This window comes from Salvelinus namaycush, chromosome 42 (assembly GCF_016432855.1).
Source record: "Salvelinus namaycush isolate Seneca chromosome 42, SaNama_1.0, whole genome shotgun sequence".
NCBI classification, from domain to species: Eukaryota; Metazoa; Chordata; class Actinopteri; order Salmoniformes; family Salmonidae; genus Salvelinus; species Salvelinus namaycush.
In genome coordinates, this window is record NC_052348.1 from 16535456 (window position 1) to 16558892 (window position 23437).

Here is a 23437-nt window from a genome sequence, read left to right on the forward strand (position 1 = left end):
AAAGTCAAGCTTTGTGAATACTTTCTGAAGGCACTGTAAGACCTTTGAAAGCCCAGGACCTCCACATCCTGCTTCTTCACCTGCCTAATCGTCTGAGACCACCCACCCGGGCAGCTGATGAAACTGAGGAGTATTTCTGTCTATAATAAAGCCCTTTTGTGGGGAAAACTATTTCTGATTGGCTGGGCCTTCCTCCCAAGTGGGTGGGCCTATGCCCTCCAAGGCCCACACATGGCTGCGCCCTGCCCATTCGTGAAATCCATAGATTAGGGCCTAATTTATTTATTTCAATTGACTGATTTCCTGAGATTAACTGTAACTCAGTAAAAACCTTGAAATAGTTGCGTTTATATTTTCGTTCAGTATATAACGTGCACAATTGCTTTAGCCTACATTATTGAATACACCAATAGGTGCATAGCAAACAGACATGTTCCTCAATAGTATTGACATTGAGGCTATAGGTCTACAGGCAGAAAGCAGCTGAGTTCTATGGTGATTGCCACCTGCTGTGTCCTAATGCGGGTGTAACCAGCATTCTGTACTATCCGAGCGTGTAGAGAGGCACGCGCTGCAATAATATCTGCCAGAGACGGTGATACATTATAGCAGTAGATTGCAGCGCATACAGTTATTTTGTAACAACAAATGTGGCAAAATTGTAGCAGCATAGGTTTCACATTGATATCCAAAAGCTCATATTCAACACCTTGGTTTTAGACGATTTGACGAAACATTTGTCCCACTGTTTTTCCACTGTAAACTCTACAGTCAGCAACCTCGCTCTCTTCCTGGTTACGTTCTATAGAGCTCCAAAAGAGCATGCGCGACTGGTTAGCTCTGCTGCAGAATGACGTCAGCAATTCAAAACACAGGCAAGTCCAGACACACTACCGTCTGATCGGTCATACGATGTACGCTTTAATTTATTCTAGCCAACTGACCGAGGATCTTTCTATCACGTTACATGCGAATGAAGCCTGAAAGAGGAAACGTCAACGACTGTTTTGGCTTATTTCGAAGGAATATAATTTTGCGCGAGATGTCCGGATATTGACATTGTGAAGCTACCTGTCAAAGGAATCTGTGAAGTGCTGGACTGTTATTGACACGAGCCGAGCGGTGTTATCTCTGCTCATGACGATGCCTCTCGAGGATGATCTAGCCTCAGCAGCGGCGACTGGCAACACCGATCGTGTTAAAATTCTATTACAAAGTGGAGTGGACGTCAACGGTGTAAACTGCTTTGGACGGACACCTCTGCAGGTAAGTGTCTCGCGCTACGCTCTAGTCGTCGTGCTTATTGGTGAAGATCGTGTCGTGTTTATTGTAAACGAGAGTAAATGTTCAACGGTGTCATCAATATTTTAACATTGCAGAGACGGCCCATGCCGCTTTGTTAAAAAAAAATCGACTGTTTTAGGATGAAAACATAAACTGTCTTAACAAATTACTAGAATAGCATGTCATACTGTGAAATAATTTGCATGGGAGCTATATTACCTTTGTTATATATTCTATATATTTTAATGTGCTTTATTTGCGTCATAGTTTAGTCTGTTGCGCCTCAGGAACCGAGTGATGGGAATGGTGTGCAATTGCCTGGGGGCTTCTATAGGCCTGTCATTAACTTTTATCAAGTCCAAATTGTTACTTCTATTGTTCGAAATATTTCCACGAGTTTGTCTTTCAAATAAACATAGAAACAATTCGATATTATACTCTATCAAAATGGTCCATGGCATTACCAATGTAAGCTATACCGGGGCGATGGAGGATGCATGCAGGTCACCACACCCAACCTTCCAAACTCAAAATTGCTCTCCCAAAAATGGCCAAAGTTATCCATATAACATGATCTATCTTATTTTAAATTATTAATATGTTCAGATTTAATGACTTACTCTAAAAAAAACAATTTCCTTGGGCTGCTATCAAAATGCCATGGCTGACTCTTCCTATCTATATTTGGCCTTAACTTTGATAGCCCTACATTTTGATGCTCTTTAGGTTTGCTACAATAGGAAAGGTGGGGCTGCAATTAAAAAAAGTTACATCGAAATCATAAGATAAATTGTAGGCCGACTTATACCCTTTAACAGTGTTATAGCATCAGTTGGGCCTAACTGCTTTTTTTTGTCATTTAGATCCATTATTATATTGTTATTAAATTGTTAAGTGAATAACAGCACCGACATTGTTGGATATTTAAAACACTTTAAGCAATCTGAAACGAAAAGCATGCGCTTTTATGGTCTGATAGAACTACAGGGGTAATGTATTATTTAGTGTTATTCAAATGCCGCTCTAAATAACGTATTACACACCATGGCAACATTATTTTCCTCGCAAATATAGGCATATTTATTAAATATTCTAGCAGAAGATCTGTAAGTAAAATCAACTGGATTTGTATTTCCTAGGTGATGATGATGGGCAGTTCACCAGTGGCGAAGTTGTTACTAATGAAAGGAGCGGATCCTAATATCGCAGACCGACACACTGGGACAACGCCGTTACACGATGCCGCCAGGATGGGCTTTTTGGACACGGTAGAGATCCTTGTCCAATTCCTCGCCGATCCAAATAGCCGGGACAATAGGAACTGCCGGCCAATCGATTTGGCGAGAGAAAGTGGACATCATAATGTCGTTGCGTTTCTGCAGGCTTTGTGAAATCAAAGATACGTTGTATTTATTTGTGTGACGATTTTATTGTATAGAATACGGATGTATATTCTAGACCCATTCATTTCTTAAACACTTTTTTTCTCGATTAAAAAAAATGCTTTATTTATGCCTCTCAAAGAGTATTGCACTTATGCACTTAATCAACGGTTTGTTAATTAGGCTTAAGATTTATAAGTACATGTAACATTTTTGTTTTTAGTGTTAAGTTGTAATTAGGCTATTTGGTTTAAAAAAAATATTAAATCATGTAATAATCACAGATAGACTGCTTTGGCGTTGCTATAGGAAAATATATACTCTGCCATATTGATAAGGTGAGGAATTTACTGAACCAAAAATAAAAGCACACAGGTATTGATACCTTCAATACACCCGTTTGAACTTTTGTTTGGAGAAATGATTGTTTTTCTCAAATTGCATTAGGCCTATATGGTGAGTTTGTATCTTATTTTAGAATTGAACTCTTCTAAAATAACGAATTATTAGAAATCAAAAAAAAAATGTATGTGGGGTATGGATTTGTGTATTTTGATAATAATCCATAATTGTTTATATTAAGACAAGTGTTATTGGACATTTGGAAATGGGTCTGGACTTCCTGTATATAAAGCTGATGATGTTTCGATTTTGAATAATTCCGAGAACATTGTTTCATGTCAAACCTAAAATTGGTTACTTCGATTCTGAATTATTTAAGTAGACGTACCTACTTAAATATGTATTAATTTAGGCTATAATTAAGTATTTATGGAGCTCAATTTGAAAACCATAAGTTTCGCTGCAATGCATCGACATTGAACGAAATGTTTAACTTTTGATGGCAGGAAATAATCTAAATAATGGAAGGATCTAGACCACAATGAATTAGCGTGTCCATTCGTGAGATAAGTAAGGTGTGTCCCTTCAGCTCGATAACCAACTATTTACTTATTCATTATTTTTACAACTTAAACATACCTTTTATTTAGGCCTACTATAATGGGAACATTCTTGTTCTATTGAAACGAATGTTTGGATAGGCTGCGAGACCTATTGTGTTTATTTAACATAGATCACACCCCTCAAACTCAACTCTGGACCTCGAAGCCAGTTCCACTAAGTTGTTTCATTGTTCCCCTCTAATCAGGGACTGATTTAGTCCTGGGTCACAAGGTGGGTTCAATTTATTATCAGGTAGAACAGAAAACCGACAGGCTCCGGTCCTCGGGGAGCCGGTCCTCGTAGGGTAAGAGTTGAATAGCCCTGGCCCTACACAATAGCCCAGTTATTTCAAAATCAATATCATTAAAATTATTTATTTTTCACTGTGGAATAAACACTCACGAGACTGTGTGTGTAACTTACTGTACAAGAGGAGATAGCAAAGTGGGCGTCACCTGAAAATTCAAATAGTACATTGTACGAATAATGCAAGATTTTGGTTCATGGGCCTAATAGGCCTACTTTTTGCTTGAATATAAATGTTATTTATCGTTCCGCCATTTTGCTACATTTTATTTGAAAGGTCAATATAAACTAGACCATGGTAAAAGCAAAAGAAAGCGCTCTATTTTGGGGACAAAACACACTTGTTTTGTGTATGAGAGAAGCATAACCAAAGCATGGATGTCGACGTATGACGCCCCATGCAGTTTCTCTTATCATTTCGCACCAGGCCAGCGGGAAGCCACAAATAACTTTGGAACACTGGTGCAAAATGTTGCATGCACGATCAGCAAGGCAGGAATGAGGAGCCAATACAATGTTAATGGACATTGTGAAGCAAATTTCACAAGTCGTCTAATTAAATAGTAAAATATAAACATTCGTGTATTTTGAAAGGCTATATTTAAACCATGTGCGCTTCTTGAAGTTTGTTATTCTAGTCATTTCAAAGTCTATTTATTTACTTGCGTTAAGCGGCATTATGTTTACGACCTCCAGTCAGTCTACTTCCTGATCATCTTTCTCCGAATCAAACGTATTTTCATGGTGACAACTTGTCACTAAAGGTACAGTAGCAAGATGAAGAGATGAAGGGATAATCTTATAAGCATCTGGCACACGCATTTTGCAAAAGTACCTATCATTTCACTTGTATAACAGAAGAGTGACATTATGCAAACATAATGACAGGAAGTCCAATGTTGAGGCATATGCGGTTGTCACTTCACAAACAAGTGTTAGGTTAAGATTCTAGCTAACTTCCTGATTTTAAAGAAATGAAAGCACATTTCCAATCTACATAACTTTATTGATTTTGTCACATTTGACCTGTACGCAGTCGAACACAATCATAACTGAATATCAACCATCATGTTGACTGTTAAGCCTACTTACTGAAGTGAACCCTATTAGCCCATTATAATACTGCAGCTGTGAATCCATGTAAAAATAAATGCTAGGTTAACATGAAGTGTTTTGAAGATAGATCGATAATGCCCTCAGTGGGAGTCTTTCTTCATTAAACAAGGCATTTTATTGAATGGAAAATATGAGCCATGAATCCACTATTCCCTCACCTAATAATTAGGAGTAAAGAGCCACGAATCTATCAACAATGTAGTTTGACCTTGTTTCAGGGCAACAAAGTGGATAAACAGAGTATGGTGAAGTTGGCCCTAGTCACTGGTCTTGGGTCAGTTTAGCATTTTCCCCACTAAATGGTTATGGTTAGGATTGGGGGAGCTGATCCTAGATATGTACCTAAGCGAAACTTCACCCCGGAGCCAGATAAACAGGCTGGAGGCTTTATCAACGGTAGTGGCAGTTGCTTTTGATTGAATGTCCTGTTCCAAATATACTCTGTGCAAAAGTCTTGTTGGTCATAGACCTACATGTACAGACCATACCGGCTACAAACAATCCATGAAAACAACTGACTAACTCCTTTAACCTTTCAGAAGACATACTTTAATGAGTAATTACATACATTTTAGTATCTACAGTATGAAAACATGGCTGAAATGAACAGTATACAAACTATAGTGAAATACTGACAATGTAATATAGATAGAGAAATGTTTACCCTTATTTTAGCAGGAATCTTTTAGGTGACCAGAGAGTCATGACACCTATTTAACATCCAATCTGAAAGACAGCACCCTACACAGGGAAATTTCCCCAATCACTGCCTTGGGAGCTTTTTTTTTTACCAGAAGAATGCCTCCTATTCACCCTCCAGCAGCATCTGGTCTCCCATCCATGAACAACCTGCGTAGCTTCAGAGGCAAGCCAGCAGTGGGATTCAGGATGGTATGCTTCTGGCAAACGATGTAATGTTACTCAAATGTGTTGTGAAATCCTGGCAAATGTACAGTACTGAAAACATGCATATCAGGCACTTTATTGTGATTCACTGATGAGGAATCGAGAGAGAGAGAGAGCGAGAGAGATGAATCCATTGTTGGTATTGGTGGCTGGTGTGTTGCAAGTCATTCTCTGATATACAGGGGTGAAGAGGGGCTTTTCGGTGGTTCTCAGTGTTGTTTCGGTAGCATTATTGAGGATTGCGCTGTTGCCTGAAAGAAACCAAACACAGAAACACACTAAAATAGTAGCAGAGGTACTAACAAAAACAGTTTAGGAAATATACATATTGCAATCTGTTAGTAAAACAAACTAATACGTTAGTTTTGAGTGTTTGCGTCACGAAGCATGCCATACTGGAATTTCTGTTTAGCACGTCAAATTGCAGTCACCATCTCACTGACTGAAGTGTCATTGAGGATGAATAACAAAGCGAGGGTAAGCCTAAGGGCCTTCACATTATGGCTGATTGGGTTCAGAGCCAGGTGTCCTGAGGGAAATCCCCTTCAACACCATACCTGGGTTCAAATAGCATTTATTTCATCACTTTTGGGACTATTCCATTAATTCCATAAGCAGGATTCAGTAGGTTCAGAGCTAGACGTCCTAAAATACATCCCCTTTAACACCCGTTTGTATACAGACCAGAAGCCTGACATGTTGAGGCATCAGGACAGGTCATTTTATCACCCAATAACTATTCAATATGGATGCAGGCTGACTCTGCAGTGAGTAACTGTGAGAATGAGTAACTGAGAATAAGCAGTGAGTAACTGAGAATAAGCAGTGAGTAACTGAGAATAAGCAGTGAGTAACTGAGAATAAGCAGTGAGTAACTGAGAATAAGCAGTGAGTAACTGAGAATAAGCAGTGAGTAACTCACTGAGAATGTGCTTACTGAGCGCCTGACCTGGTAGAAAGACCCTGAACAGCACCAGCTCTCCTACATACCCATATGGTTACACATTTTGTGTTGTACGTTGACTTGGTGAGGTTGATGAGTAGGGCAAAATATTCAGTAAGATGGAAAAAAATAAAGTACTTAATTGCCTGAGGATAAAGCATGTTTAATTATACTATTCTGCTTAATTCTATTCAACCCCCCCTGTAGAGATGAGCCAGGCACATTACAATGGCAAATATTACCTTCAGAGCCTTTATGGTGTGGGTCCAGTCCTCCTGGTTGCAGATCAGGGGGATAGCAGTGAGCAGGATACTGCTGGCCTTGTTGGCATTCTCCTTCATAGTCTTCAGGACGTTGTCGACGCAGACCTGGGACAACCAGGAAATACATTTAATGAATACGGTTTTTTGTGTGGGATTGAGGTGCTTATCTCGGTCAATTCTAGTCACATTCTGAATATGGAGAAAGATGGCGACTGACAGCCTTAAACACTTGCAATACCAAAGGAGGTGCCTCACTATGTGAGACGCAAACATTTACAAAATACCGTTGTCAAAACGTTAGGTTGTTAATAAATGAGTACATTTCTTCTTGTCAATATCCGGCCTGCGACACCATTTTTTCTCTTTCATTTTAAGAAGAGTAATATTAGCTCCCGAGTGGCGCAGTGGTCTGACACTGCAGTACCTGGTTCGAATCGAAGCTGCATTACATCCAGCCGTGATTGGGAGTCCCATACGGCAGCGCACAATTGGCCCAGCGTCATCCGGGTTTGGCCGTCATTGTAAATAATAATTTACTTGCCTAGTTAAAGGGCTATTTTTTTTTATATATATATATTCAAAGTTAGTTTTTACAGTATAACCAAGGCTGTTCGAACCAGGCGGTTCATAAAAATAATTATCTGTGGAAACTGACAACAAAAACGCCCTCCTGAACACACAAATACATTGCTTGTTGTGTAATTACATGCGTTTACTTAATCCATGATATTATCGCCCATTGCTATTGCTGATAAAAATTCACACCTCAGTAATCTGACAAGAGTCATCGTGACAGATCGTAGTGCCACGCCTGGACAGTCACACAGCCGGTTGGACTCGTTAAGACCTGGAGCTACTGTCAACATTACTTTCACTTTCCTTTCTTACCCGTCTCGTGATTGTCTCCAAGCAACCGCATTCGAACGTCAACTTCATTTTGAACTTGAGCGCAAAAAACAAAACAAATTAAACCCAAGCCTCAGTTGAAATATTGTGAGGTACAAAATAAACACATCTGTGAATTAACGCTCCTCTCTTTTGCCCAGTTCACACAGACAGCCTACAGGTCCAGTTTGAGTGCGCAATGAGCATGGTTCAATAGCAGGCATTTATTTCATACAACGTTTCCCATGTGTTTTTCGTGCCTTCATGCGTTTTAGGATTTACACATTGCAGAGTGTAAAACGGGGTGCTCTGAAAGCTAGGCCCATCCTCTGTAAACATTGGCAGCTAGCCCGTGGAGTGATTTCTATAGGACTGTTTGCTTAGATAAGACTATAAAATAAGACCGTGCGAAACACACCTGTACTCCTTACAGCATGGTATAGCTAACAGCTCAAGTAAAAGGGAGTATGAAAATCACTAAAGATAATCTAATGGTTTGTTAAACCCTTGCTTGTTGCGTAATTACCTACCTCTGTCCTTCACTTCATTACCGCCTAGTCATCAGTGGTAATGACAACACATGACAATAACTGAAACACATTAGGGAGTGGTATCCATCTCTGTCAGACAGAGAGTGATGTGTCCATGGAGACTTTGGACACAGCAGCTCCAACAACATCAAGATTGTGTCCCAAATAGCACCTGGTCACCTATTTAGTGCGCTACTTTAGACCAAGCAAGGGCTGCATCAAGATGTGATACATATGGCTACTTACAGTACAGTAAGTAATGATAGAAACCCATTATAATACATACGGCTATAAAGCCATGATAACCATGTTGATCTTATCCTATAGAGACAATGCAGGTTTAGGCAATCCTTTTCACCATTAACAGCATTTAGATTGGAGCAAAACATGTAAAGAATTTGATCGAATCATACATGTACATTGAGATAATTACTATGATGAATTCAGATAAATTGTTCCTACACTCACTGTCGACTAGGCTAAATGCCATGCAGCTCCAGACAGCATGCCGTTTATAACAAGACGATACAGTTGGGGTGTGCCACCCAAGATTGTATGTTACCATGGTACTCCTCAAAGGACATTCACTTATACAACCTTTTAATGACATGTTGATGCACTACAACATGAGACCAAGTTACTTTGTGAAATGTAGCACAATGGCCACAACATGTGACCAGCAAAACATTTTTTGTTGATGTGTGCCCTAATGAACACACCCCTGAACTGAGGGTCTGTTTTGTTGAGATCTCTCAGGCCCTGTGGACAACTGTATACCGGTGACTCAACCTCAGCTGGCAGGACTCACACCGGAGGCTGGCAGGCTCACAGCGGAGGCTGGCAGGCTCACAGCGAGGGAGGGCGGGAGCCAGGGAGGGAAGGCGGGAAGGCGTAGATAGGGCGGAAGGATGTGGCGAGAGGGTGTGCAACAGGAGGGGGAAGGAGGGGGAGGGGTGGCCAGGAGGTCAGCTGCAGGAACTAGGAAGGGGAAGTCGGGTAAGGGCACGGAAGCCGAGCCTCCCCCAGACATAATTTATCAACTGGAGAGTGGGTGAGTCACTCACTCGGAAGCTGTTGTGTGTGTGTGTGTGTGTGTGTGTGTGTACATGAGGTACTTCAGAGTGATATAACAATCAGGCGGAAGAATTAGAAACGTAAACAGTTGCCTGTAAAACGCTGACGAGGAGGAAATCTATACCAGACAAAATGTTATTGTGCAATTTCAAATCCCGAAAAAATACTATTTGCATTTGTTTTGCTACAGCTTTGTGACAAAGGCATGTGACTATTTAGTTATTAACTTGAGACACATTTTGAATTCCTGCTTTGCTTATGTACAAATATAAATGCATTTAAATCAGATTGAGTTGACTTCTAGGTCAGTGTGACAACTGGAGTACACGTTGGGAGCCGTTTTAGAAACGGAACGGTCACTTCAGCCCTCATGTCATGGACGTTTTAGACACACTACCAAACAATGGCTCTTACTGATGGGGAAGTGACTAACTACACACAGGATATTAAGAAAAAAAGGCTAGTTCTCAAAATTCAGAGAGAAATCAATCTACACTAAAAGTGTTCATGGAATTCACTGACGGTGACCTCTAACCTACATTTGATTTGACTCTTTCTAAATACCACGTGAGGTAAAATGTCATGTCACCTTGTCAAGAATCTGGTGGGAAAGACCGGAGCCCTGAGAAATTGAAACAAGGAAAGCAGTAAGTGTTTTACGATGGGAAAAATAAAAAGCTCTGACGCATTTCAGTTCTTAGCCACTCATTTTTTGCCTAATATTTCAGTTGGAAATGTCCAACTGCTGTGAAAGCGGATGTAAGACATATTACCAAGTAACAAGACAATTGACCACATGCAGTACATGAATGCGTCATCTTAGTGAAACGGGTGCATTTGCGTAACAAATTTACAGATAATCTGTGTTGTGGTGCAACTGAAAATTGAGGACAATCCAAAACATCTCTCCTCGAAACAGTTACAGAACCTCACACACACTTGTGTAAAAGCTTCTTCCCTGTGGCCTGGGTTGCTGACAAGCGGCTGCACACCACTGTCGCCGTTGGGCGTCGATGCGTATCCATCCCACTGCGTGTTTGACACTCTCCTCCTGTCTTCTCATACTAACTTTCCTATCAAAAAATATGTCATGGAATAAAGTCTCCACGCACTCAGGATCAATGCACACATTTCATTGAATAAGGCTAAGCTTTCGGTCGCAAGACCATCAGAGCATACAATCAATAAAAAAAATACAATGGGGAGAGAATTTCCACAAAACAAAAAACTCACAGCCTCCTCATGCTCCTTCCAGCAGTCGTAGTCGGTGGCCATGGCGATGCTGGCGTAGCAAAGGCCCGCCTCCTTGGCGAGGACCACCTCGGGCACGCTGGTCATGTTAATAACATCGGCACCCCACTGGCGGAACATCAGGCTCTCGGCACGCGACGAGAAGCGAGGGCCCTCGATGGTGAGCACCGTACCCTGCGGGTGGCACTTCACCCCCAGGCCGCGCGCCACCTCCAGCAGCACCTGGGCATGGGGAGGGAGAGGTGTGACGTCATTTTCTAGGAGAGAGTGGTCAGTGTTTTTGTCAACGCCCATGTTTTTGTGTTTTATGAACACTTAGAAAGAAGGAAATAACTAACTATGCAAAGCCTCACTACACACCAAACACAGCAACAAAAAGTTAAAATGCACAGGCGGCTGGTAGCACGTTAAATTGGAAAGGACAGGCTCATAGTAATGGCTGGAACGGAATGAATGGAACAGTATCAAACAAACACAATTTCCAGGTATTTGATACCATTCCATTTACTCTGTTCCAGCCATTTATGAGCCGTCATCCCCGCACGAGCATTCTGTGTTCCAATGACATAACATTCACTCACTCCCCAGCAGGCAACACCCGCCACTACAACATTTACATTGTAGTGGCAGGGGTTGATTTGGAACCAGGCCACAGACACTGGTCTAGGTGCTAGTGGTTGATTTGGAATGGGGCCGTGGACACTGACCTCTCTGGTCCGGGTGCAGAAGGGCTCAGCCATGGGGATGTGAGACACGCCTGGAGGACTGGTGGGCCGCCCGTCGTACAGCGTCTGGGCCCTCTTTGTCGTCCTGGGAGGGAGGGAGGACACACAGGAAATGACAGGTTAGTGACATGGGTTGGGCTCAACAACTCTGCTACCATGGCTCGTCTCACTCAGGGGCAAAACAAGAACATGTACCTGCTGGCAGTTATTCTGGTGATAAAAATGAGAACTTGGAGAATTTTCTCTTCCGTTTAACACTTCACTTCGTGTCTGACTTTTTAGTTTCCTCGCAGTGCACAAAATACTTTATACAATACATTTTAAGATACTATAAATAGACTACATTCTATCAGGGTGGGCCCAGAGTGACTAAATTCTACAGCAAATGTTGGTATTCTTCTCTCTTTCAAGGTTTGAGTTGTGCAATGTGGCAAAAATGGTGTCTGAATGTGAAAGGCATTCATCCTGTCACTGTAGCGAAAACAAAGTGATTCTAATCCACAAGTAGTCATCATCACAATGACTAATACATGCTGAATGATCAGGGTCTTTTAATAACAAGCCGGTGCTTTGCAACAGCTGGCCCTCACAATACATAAGACAAACAAATCCCCATAGAAACTGAGAATAAAATATTTCATGGCTGGATACATTGAAACGAGCCAAACTGTTTAGCAATGTGGACTAAATCTGGAAATTACTGCTTGGAATCCCCCCCAAAACCCTTAAGAGGAGGAGGAGGAGGCTAGTTATTAACCCTTTACACTCGCACCCGTATACAAATTACCGATTTGGGCACAGATAAATGCCTAAATTAGATCCGAGTGGCTGTACAAGTAACATGCTATAAAACAGAGCTCAGCGCTATGGGTTTGACTGACACGCGACAATAAGTTGTCCCCATACCTCCTGCTAATTGGGAAACTTTTGCACATGTTTTGTTGTCTTGAGTGAGGGAAAATGGTGTAGATAAGAGGACTCAATGTATTTTGAAAGATGAGACGTTGAGGATTATAATAAATACTGCTTTGATGTCATACAAGCAATCCAAACACCCATCCAAATGTGCACTTCACATGTCCATATCATAAAAATCAAGTCATATACAGTGTCAACGTTTATGACCACTGTTTGATGTACAGTTGTAAGATCCTATTTTATAACTTAGCTAGCCACGTTGGCAATACAACAGCTTTTAAATGATGCCCACCTGTCCCAGATGCGATTTATAATGGGCCGTTTTTTGATTGTGTAAACAGTAATTGTGTGATGGCGGGGATGCAGGGCTGTGTTCAAAACAAGTGTGCGTGCTCTAGTTCCTCAACAGACCAGCTAGAAGAGCTCAAAAGACTTGTCAGAAAGTGCATTGAAATTACATATGAACTGTGTACACTTTGGAAAGGTGTGTGGCCACTTGGAGAAACCAGTTAGTCCGCTCACTCAAACCCGTGTAATTTTTTTTGTCTTATGTTGCACCTACCCCACATTTTCCAGGAATGTTCTTATGTTACTGAATGTATCCAGAATATGATCAGATTTCGTTATCAACAAATGTGGCGAAAAGTACAGTAAATGTAAAATGCACATAACATCAACAGTGTAATGTTTGGATTCAGTCTCGTGTCAGGAGGACTGTTGTGTCCTCAACTTTGGTCTAATAATTTCCCCATATTCTTTCAACTGTTTCATTTCAATTGCTGCCATGGTTATGCATTTCATATTTCAAGGGGTGGTGAGGATGGGCTGAGCCAGCATTTAACATGTCGCCATGCCGACAGGCAGCTGCCCTCCAGATTCCAGAGCTGTAGCGCTGAGTCAGGGTTCCACCCAGGCCACATGCCAGTTCTACATGCCCCTCCCTCACACACACACTCGCTCTACCCAGTCTCTGCTCAAATGAGCAAGCCCAGAAACCGGCTGCTGCGAGGTGCTACCCCGGGCCCTGAAGCTACCTACCGCCTAAACGTTACACTGAGAAAACGCAAGCTTAGAAAGACAACTCCTTGTCCTCATGTTACTAGGAAATATTTAGACTGTCGGGACACTGACAGGAGGAACACATTTAGACTTTACTGACACGAGGAACACATATTTAGGCTGTAGGGACGCTGACAGGAGGAACACATATTTAGACTGTACGGACAGTGACAGGAGCCAATGAGTCATTTGGTCACACCAGTAAATGGAGATGGCCTGGGACATTTCTTACTGAGGCTTGAAGTTACACAACACAGACAATGACCCATTTCTGCTTTGGGTGTCACAGTGAGAGCTCAGTGAAGCTCTGCTAACAGGTCTCTCCCGTGTCCACATCATCAACAGAGTAAATCAGCTGTTACAGAGAACATTGAGAGAAGAACCGGTACATCGTAGTCAGAGTGAGTGCACATGAGCCGACTACTAAACGGTGAGGTTTGTTTACCATACAGAGTGACCTTACATTCCAGAAATGCTGAGGCAGCATAGCATTCCAGGACCATTCTATACAGGAAATGTGTAGTGACCCACCCCTCCCTCCCCACCCAACTAAAACATGAACATTCCAGAACTGCCACGTTTGAGAAATAACCTTCTGTTGTCAATGTCAACAAGACTCCCGAGGAGGAACATTGGCTACTGTCAGTTAAAGCAGAGAGAGACTATAATTAGGCTATGTATTGTATCTCACTCATTGTAGTTTGGAAAATATACCTCATCTTAGCACTACACATCAGCTGTCCAGGACCACATACTGTAATGTGGTGCAATGCAAGAGGGAGACAGAGAACTGGGGAGACCAGAGACTGTCTTTGAGGCATCGTGATCCGTTATTGCTCCCAGCACACCGGCGGAGCAGAGAAACCCTAGCTAACCTAGACAGGCCAACAGTGTTTGGAACAGGAGCAGGGGGCAAAACAAATAACTCACTGACTAAGATAATCATCAAGTAAACCCTTCAGAAATATGCTGATGGGTCACATGATTTGCAGCGGGACAAGTCCTAACATGTTAGTTCCCCATTCTGGCCAACAGAGACTGCCCATGCTTGTTGTAACAGTAGACTATTAATATACAACACATATGGGTGGACTGGAGGTGATGACGAATAGCTTCTCTGAGAGCGGCACAGAGGATGTGGAGTCAATGTCATGTCAGGCACAGAGGATGTGGAGTCAATGTCAGGTGGCAATCCGAGGGAGGGGTGCAGAAATGATCAGTTACTTCTCATTCAAGGCACTACGTTTTGACTTAATGGGCAACGGACAGAGCTTGGAGACAAAGCTGTTTGTGTGCACTGCACTCTCAATCAACAAGACTGCCTCATGAACACATTCTCAATTTACGGTCCATTGCATAGAATTCTACTGACAATTCAATACAGCAATGCACCCTCAGGACAATGAGAGGAGTTATGTTCCACTCTGATAGAATAATGGGTAGAGTTGTGTGTGGTAACTTGGAATCTAGAGATGGGGGGGGGGAAATAGCAAAGAAATAATGCATGCTCACCTAAGGCAAACACATTGGATAATCGTCCTAAAAATACCATCCAATCAAAACAATGAATGCTTGTGCACTTTAGAATGAATAGTCTATTACTAGTAGAGAAAATTGGCCACCAAACAACTTGAAATTCAGCACGTTTTATCAGTGCTACATGGCCATCACATGTGTTTTGGGCTGCAACATTTCCAGATAGAGTTCTGAAATCCTGCTTGGAGCTTCCCTTGAACCAGGAGGGAACAAGCAGAGGGAATTCTTCAACTGGGAATCATCCCACACAGATTTCTGACAAACTTACTGACAACGTGCTGTGTCTAATTTCTGTTTCATTATTAATGAAAGTGACAACGGCCAGAGAGGATACACTTGTGAATGGTGTGTTGATTCCTAGGTGTGGTGCAGGCCTACGTACGTACAGTAACAAGATGCTAATCAGCTTTGCTGACTGTTGGGACTCTGCTGTTGCCTGTCCGGGCCTAGAGCTGAAATGATATCATATCTGGCCACAGTTTACTAAACAATGCTGCTCAACTGAAGGCCGTCCAGAGGTCTATCCTAACCGTGGGAAACATGACCTGTTGACCTGCTGAAGTATTAAAACGACCTGTTACTGAAATGTATTCCCATAGACTGACAAAGATGATAACATTCAAAACTGAACAGTCATGATGGTTTTACTCCCCGTGATCGCCTCACTGCATCCTTATTCAAATGAGATCAATTTGTGATGCAAATACCTTCCACCTAGGCCTATTTCTCTTGAGTTCATCGCTTTCACTGAAACAAAGTCGAACCTTATGCACAGCTACGACATGGAGGATAGACCCACTGAACTTTCGGTATGTCACAATTCACGCCCTAAGCACATTCCACAACGCTTCAGGTAATACAAGCACTTCCTACCAAAAGGTATCAAAGAGCCAGTCAACAGAACAACCTCATCAGATCCTAGGTCTCAGTTCATTCAAAACCTCTCACTGTCCTCCTCATTCACAAGAAACTACAAAACCACATATAAAAAAAACTACGGAAACCCCCGTTTCAAAACAGCAGCCCTTAAAACCCTACAAGTCCTGTCGGTTCTTTAAAAAAAGTGTTGGTTTCCTCTCAGGACGCAGCTCTAGCCACAACGTGACACACGTGGCAGCTGTACTCCGCCACACAGACAAGTCCCGGGCCCTCAGTGCAGAGTCCGTTTCAAAGTGTCGCCTATCCACCAATCATGAGACACAATCTCTTTCCTTCTCTTATTGGTTCTTTTAGGGAATGAGGAAATGAGACAGATGAACAGTGGGTGGCAGTGGGATGATAGTTGAGTCGTGGACTATTAGAAATACCAGTCAGAGAATGTGGTCTTCAGAGATGAGTAATGTGAGCCTGGATGCCACCATCTGTTTCTGTTTGACACCATCGCCTTTGTTGTTGCCTTGCCCCAGGCTGGAATACTGTACACACACACTCTGCATCAGTCACTGTTTGGAAGGGAAAATAATGGACAACTTGCAAGTTCTTTTGAATGTTATCAGTTGAGATAGATGTCGCACTGTCTGAACTTAAACAGGAGAAAGATGGTTGAGAGATGAAGAAATCCTTGTCTGAGCCAGACCGGCCCATTTCAGAGATAGTGACTTGGGAATAATTCTTCAAATAACTGAGATTCTCTCTTGATGACTTCTCATTCCTACTGTAATTCCATGGCTTTACAAACATTCTGTTTGGCCATGACACATGTACCGTTCTATTTATACTCCATCAGGTATGTAATAGGTAGAAACCTAAACAATATCTAGACTTATCAATTGATAGCATTTACAGATATAGAGTAAAAGTCAAACATAGCCTACTGAACAAAAATATAAATGCAACATGCAACAATTGCAAAGATTTTACTGAGTTACAGTTCACATAAGGGAATCAGTCAATTTAAATAAATTAGGCCCTAATCTATGGATTTCACATGACTGGGCAGGGTGCAGCCATGAGTGGGCCTTGGAGGGAATAGGCCCACCCACTTGGCGTGGTTACATGTGGTCTGCGTTTGTGAGGCCGGTTGGACATACTGCCAAATTCTCTAAAACGAAGTTGGAGGCAGCTTATGGTAGAGAAATGGTGGACATTCCTGCAGATTATCTTGGCTAAGGAGAACGGGGATGTAACCAAATTTGTGCACAAAATTTGAGAGGAATAAGCTTTTTGTTGCATAGGGACAATTTCTGAGATTTTTTATTTCAGCTCATGAAACATGGGACCAACACTTTATATGTTGATTTTGTATTTTTGTTCAGTGTACATAACAGTACATATACCAGAGAAGCATTGGATTTGGACTCATTCTCATTTCAATCATGGATTCAACCTTCGGTGAGTCCTGGATTCCAGGCCAAGGAAACTCTGGCACTCACCTGTCTATGAACTGGTCGATGATGACGATGTCTCCCGGTTGGATCTCTTCCCGGAGGGAACCACAGGCCGTGGTGACCAGGAGATGTGTGCAGCCCTCCTCTCGCAACGCCCAGATGTTAGCCTGGTAGTTGATGTCGGTTGGCATGATGGTGTGCTGTCTCCCATGCCTGGGGACCAGTATAATGGGGAGTGTGAATAGTTTTCAGTATTTACCGAAGGACAGTGAAAAGCCTGAAAATGAATCACTAAATCGACTCCTATAGCACCTAATCCCCTAGAAACTTCTGTATCTCTGAAAGGATTTGTATGTGTAGGCTAAGCAATACGTTTACAAACTCCACCTATAAAAAGGGCAAGCTGTTTTAAAAAAAAAATCATTCTAACTATACCTATCTGATTATTAGACATCTACATAGAGGGCTAGTGGTGGATTTGGTATTGGGGGAATGTTTAGCCTATAGGGTGTTGGAGAAGAGATCAGGTCAAATATGTTTTAAAATTGCAACGCACAGCCACTAGATGGCGCAAATTCATAAGAAACAGGAGGAGTTCATCTGGTTCAGTACACCTAGGGTGAATCTCAATTGCATACTCCTCGTGTCCTCTCTCCTCGCCTCATCCAATGGGTTTTGAGAAGGAGGTGAGGAGAGAGGACGCAAAGAGAATGCAATTGAGATTCTCCAATTCATTCCACTGCTTACCTTGCAAGGAGCACACATTCAACATTTTTGATCTTCCCCATTATAAGGGCATCTGAAGGCTGGTTGGGTTGTCAGGGGAAAAATAGAAAAGATGGCATTAGGTAGGATCTAAAGCACAATTTTCAGCTGGTAAAAAAGATTGGCATTACACTGGAACGCAGAGATTGGTGTTGTCTAATAAACCAGACTGTTATACCAATCATTGGTATCCACCTCATTTTCTAAATGTTGCTATGGGCACAGCCAAACAACGGAAGTGATGGATTCGACTTCCGCTTTACTTCCCACAGCAGCACGCCGGTGGCAAACTTGACAGACTAAATTATTTTAAGGAGTCAATTTCTAGGAGTATAAAAGTCAAGTAAACGATTCTAAGTTTAAAGATGCACTATGCGGAAATCACACCACCATTTCCTGGTTGCTAAAATTCTAATAATTTGCCTAATTTTAGTTTGTGGCAAAACAAGCAATGTATAGTGTAGAGAATCATTGTAGCATCTAAACCCCTGTGAAATATATTTTCCATAATCCTACAGGTTATCTGTGCGGTTGGTCCTTCAGCTGGTCAAAATGTTATACCCGGCTACTGCCGTTGAAATTTCGATCCCCTGGCACATGCGCAAAACCACGTAAACACCTGCAAGACTTTGGTTAACATACATGCATCACATGCATGAGCAAACATCTTGATTGCAGCACACATTCTCCGAGACCCCCGTTTTGAAGTCTGTTTAAGAATACTTTCCTGTCGATATTTTGTCAAAAAGTTTGACCAGCTGAAGGACCAACCCCATGGACAATCGGCAGAGTAAATTCAAATATAATTTGAATCAACAAATCGTGAGACAAGGGCCATTTCGTTTTATGTAAATGTGCGTGGCTATGTAGCTCTGGAAAACCCTTCTCAGTTACATTTGTCCACATTTGGCTCCATGTGAACTACAGTCATTGTGTTTTAACGTTTGGAAAAGTCAATAAACATCACGTTCAAACTGGTTTTGGAAACCTATGCCGATATTCCCCTTATCTTTCATAACAGCAAGAAAAATCTTTCAAATAAAAAAGCTACACATTTTGTATAAGTCTTGCACAGTATCAACACGCTGTGTGTGTGCCTCCAGTTGACAAACTACACTTAACAGTTACGCTTACACACACTAGATAGCCAATGACTTGTGTAATGAGTTCAGTTCCATTACACATAGGAATCATTGGAGGAAGGCGTCTTCTGTAGAGGGGAGTTTGTTAAGAGCCACTACGCTCAGTCTGAACATTAACACACATCGCTTGAGGTACGGTTTTGGAAGCATAAAACAAAAAGGTAAATTGATAAACGACTTTATAGGGTTCCCACACGGCTATATTTCCATGTTTACTGAAAACTGACAGAAGGGACTACCTGTGCTAATTAACTATCGGTGTCTCCGAACACCTGTGTGTAAACGTTAGACAGACACCACAAATGTGTTGTCACTGAAAAATACTGTCTGCTGCAACTGTGTTAAAATAGTAAGTGTATATTTTGATGTGACATGCAAGCAGAGGGATTTATGTTTCTAGAACCATACCGCAATCGAGCCTCCCGAGTGGCGCAGCAATCTAAGACTCAGGAACATAAATCCCTCTGCTTTCATATCACTTCAAATTATTTCACAAATGGAAAATATACACTTACTGTAGACTGTTTTAACCGCCACTACAGCCTGGGGTTCAATCCCACATCCAGCTGTGACCGGGAGCCCCATAGGGCGGCACACAGTTGGTCCAGCGCCATCCGGGTTAGGGAAGGGTTTGGCCAGGGGGCTTTCCTTGGCTCACATTTAGATGGCGTATTTAGCCGTTTTTGCTTCCAGGGCTAATTCTCCCTTTAAACATAACATCCATGTCAGGGACCATCAACTAGATCATGCCGCGGGCCAATTTTTTTCTTTAGCGGATGGCCAGGGGGCCGGAACATAACCGCGGCAGGTAGCCTAGCGGTTAAGAGCGTTGCACCAGTAACCGAAAGGTTGTTGTTTGAAATCCCAAGCCAGCAAGGTTGAAAAATCTGCCGTTCTGCCCTTAACCCCAAACAACAACAAATTCCCTGGGTGCTGATGAAGTAGATGTCTGATTCAGAGGGGTGGGTTAAATGAGGAAGACATTACAGTTGAATGCATTCAGTTGTGCAACTGACTAGGCATCTCCTTTCCCCTGAAGTACAAATCATTTGTAGACTGCAAATTGACCGCAAGAAGCCCAAACATAAAATATTTGATTACAACATAATTTCAAAACTTTGTTGTTGCTCAGAGCCTAACATTACACCCAAGGGCTAAATTCAGCCTGCCAGTTGGGGAACCCTGACACAAGGTCCTTGGCCTATGGAGTAATGTTAAGCTCCTTTCGTCCAATATTAGGTTAGTAATGGCTATGCTGTACACAATGGAAAGCATTTCCACATTCAGGACTAAGATTGGTGGTACTTGTAATTTTAAAGCTGCAATATGTAATTGTTGTGCTACCAAACCAAATTCACATATAAATGGATCCGTCATTCTCATTGAAAACAAGTCTAAGAAGCAGTACATCTGTTCTATGTGTGCTATTTCTATGCTTCGAGTTTAAATTTCGTTTGAGTCTTTTACTTCGGTGTTGTACACCAGTTTCAAAACAGCTGAAAATAAAATATTTTTGGTTATGGAAAATATATTTCACAGCGGTTTGGATGGTACAATGATTCTCAACACTATACATGCTAGTTGTCACACTGAAATTAGGAGAACTATTTGAATTTTAGCAACCAGAAAATGGCGGAGATTTCGGTATCGTGCATCATTCAAAGGTGCACATGACTGTTTGTTCATAGCAGAGACAGCCTGCCTGCCTACCACATAGGATATTTAGAATTTGAACTTACCTTTCCATAAGGTGTGTCTACATATTTCTCGGTCCTTCCCTCCAATATGTCTGGGTCATCAAGGCCAGAGCCTCCAATGATTCCAATCTAGCAAGAATATACATGTCATTAGTCACACTCTTGACTATGACCTGTCACATAAATTAATAGCTATGTAGGTGCATTGGAGTGGAGTAATGTCAATGACCATTCTACAGTAGCTATCTATGGTGAAATACGTGATACAGTTTGACTGCTAGCGGATGCCTACTAGCATGATGTTAGCTAGCTGCTAGTGCACTAACTAGTTCTGCAAGCTGTAAAGTGTATACTTGAGACGTTTGAGTTTAACGTTGTCCATGTAGATATAGCTAGCTAGCGACCTAGCTATATCCTGGGTAGCTAATAGCTACCATAATGTGACACGTGTATCGCTGTAGAATTGTAACATTCTAGCTAGTGCATAATGCTTTGGTCAGTTTGTCACGAGAAGTCAAACATTTCAACAGGAGAACGTTATTACCTTAATTTGCATGCTTGCTGACATATCTTCTCGGATAAAAAAATGTATCTGAGATTAGCTGGCAAAATTACTATATCTTGCAACTGCTGCCTTCACTTCCTCCTATGTCATACGATGACTTGTACAGTAACGTTACGTGTACTTAAGCGTACCGTTAGTCTCTCGTATCAGAACAATACTCTCACTCAAACAATGTCGAGAAACTTTTAGAGGCTAATTTGTTATGGATTGTAGACTTTGAGATTCATTATAATTAATCCATAAAACAAACTTTATTTGTACCATTGGCAGTTATTAAGTTAACGCCAATTATTTATATAAACACTAGATGACTGTTAGGGGGCGCTGTTTTGAAACCATCCGCACTCCCCCACGGTTGTAAAAAATATTTTGGAAGCACAGAAATGGATGCATTATGTGCAAGGGAAAGCGGGATACCTAGCCAGTTGTACAACTGAACGCATTCAACTGAAATGAGTCTTCCGAATTTAACCCAACCCCTCTAAAATCAGAAAGGTGCGGGGTGCATTAATCAACATCCACGTCATCCGCGCCCGGGGAACAGTGGTTTAACTATTAATGCCTACATTGGTTTTTTATATTACAGACACCTTATATTATGTGAGTTAAACATAAAAATAAAACATGACAAAATATATAAAACATTTTCCTTAAAGTATAATTTTTTGAGATTGCTAATGTTACTGCCCCCACTACAACAACAAACGTATTAAATACATGTAATTTTGTCCATGAAACATTTAATTGAAATACTGTAGAATTCCATTAATTCCTATGGAGGGCTGCTCCTACTGGTGAGAGCCAATATGGCCGACCGGTGGCTTCAAAGCCTCTCAATGGCCAATACATAGCATTAGCAATCCAGAGTTTATACACATAATTGGTTACCACTCACATGGCAGCTGGGACAAATGGAATACCAGGGCACATTTTCAGAGCATGCTCAGACCAGCTGGCATGTTTCAAGCGGACCACCATTGTCCCTGCTCCTGAGAGCTCAAAGGCAGCCTTCCTAAACAACTATCGTCCCGTAGCACTCACATCTGTAAACATTAAATGCTTTGAAAGGCTGGTAAAGGCTAGTGAATATCAACACCATCATCCCAGACACTCTGGACCCACTCCAATTCGCATACCGCCCCAACAGATCCACAGATGATGCAATCTCTATTGCACTCTACACTGCTCTCTCCTGGACAAGAGGATTACCTATGTGAGTGCTGTTCATTGACTACAGCTCAGCATTCATAGTCCACTCAAGCTCGGGACCCTGGGACTGAATACCTCCCTATACAACTGGATCCTGAACTTTCTGACGGGCCACCCCCAGGTGGTGAGGGTAGGTAACAACCCATCTGCACATGCATACACACACACACTCACATTCAAACACACATACACACATATACACAATTAAATAGTGCCACACATGCCCTCAAACGTATACAGTTGGCCTTGCTGTTTAGATGTTTGTTGTCCTCGATGTCTTTTGTTTTAGCATTGTTGTTTTCTGATGTTTTTCGTAGTTTTTCTCTTTAGTTATTTTTGTTGGTGCATTGGGTGGTTTTGGTTGGGTTGGAGGGGGACGGTGTCTTGGGGGGATGGGAGGGGTTTGGGGTTGGAGAGTGGCGGGGGAGGTTTTTTTTCTTCGGGGGGGGGGGGGGGGGGGGGGGGGGCTGTGAGGGGGATCTTGGATGGTTGGTGGCCTGATGATTAGGAGCTAGGGCCAGCGGCCAAGAGGTTGCTGGTTTGGGTCCACAGTTCGACTTGGTGGAGATTCGGTCCTTGTGGCCTTGGGTGGGGCGCTTGAGCCTGGTT

At 42.0% G+C, this 23437-nt stretch overlaps 2 protein-coding genes across 3 annotated transcripts; one reads left to right on the top strand and one right to left on the bottom strand.

The window, feature by feature from the left end:
* The first annotated feature begins 565 nt into the window (after nucleotides 1–565).
* Nucleotides 566–3297, top strand: cdkn2a/b (cyclin-dependent kinase inhibitor 2A/B (p15, inhibits CDK4)). Its single transcript, XM_038981705.1, has 2 exons — nucleotides 566–1266; nucleotides 2424–3297. Exons 1-2 carry the CDS (start codon nucleotides 1138–1140, stop codon nucleotides 2673–2675), a joined length of 381 nt encoding a protein of 126 aa, XP_038837633.1. The 5' UTR covers nucleotides 566–1137; the 3' UTR covers nucleotides 2676–3297.
* A 2262-nt stretch (nucleotides 3298–5559) lies between these two features.
* On the bottom strand, nucleotides 5560–21731 carry LOC120034901 (methylthioadenosine phosphorylase). Of its 2 annotated transcripts, XM_038981559.1 has the most exons (8): nucleotides 21599–21731; nucleotides 21097–21183; nucleotides 18198–18256; nucleotides 17496–17663; nucleotides 11593–11695; nucleotides 10868–11107; nucleotides 7125–7250; nucleotides 5560–6190 (listed from the first exon to the last, which is right to left on the bottom strand). In XM_038981559.1, exons 1-8 carry the CDS (start codon nucleotides 21620–21622, stop codon nucleotides 6149–6151), a joined length of 849 nt encoding a protein of 282 aa, XP_038837487.1. In that variant the 5' UTR covers nucleotides 21623–21731; the 3' UTR covers nucleotides 5560–6148. The 2 variants fall into 2 exon arrangements, with proteins under 2 accessions (XP_038837487.1, XP_038837488.1); XM_038981560.1 differs by lacking the exons at nucleotides 5560–6190; nucleotides 7125–7250 and adding an exon at nucleotides 7632–10707.
* Between the last annotated feature and the right edge of the window lie 1706 nt (nucleotides 21732–23437).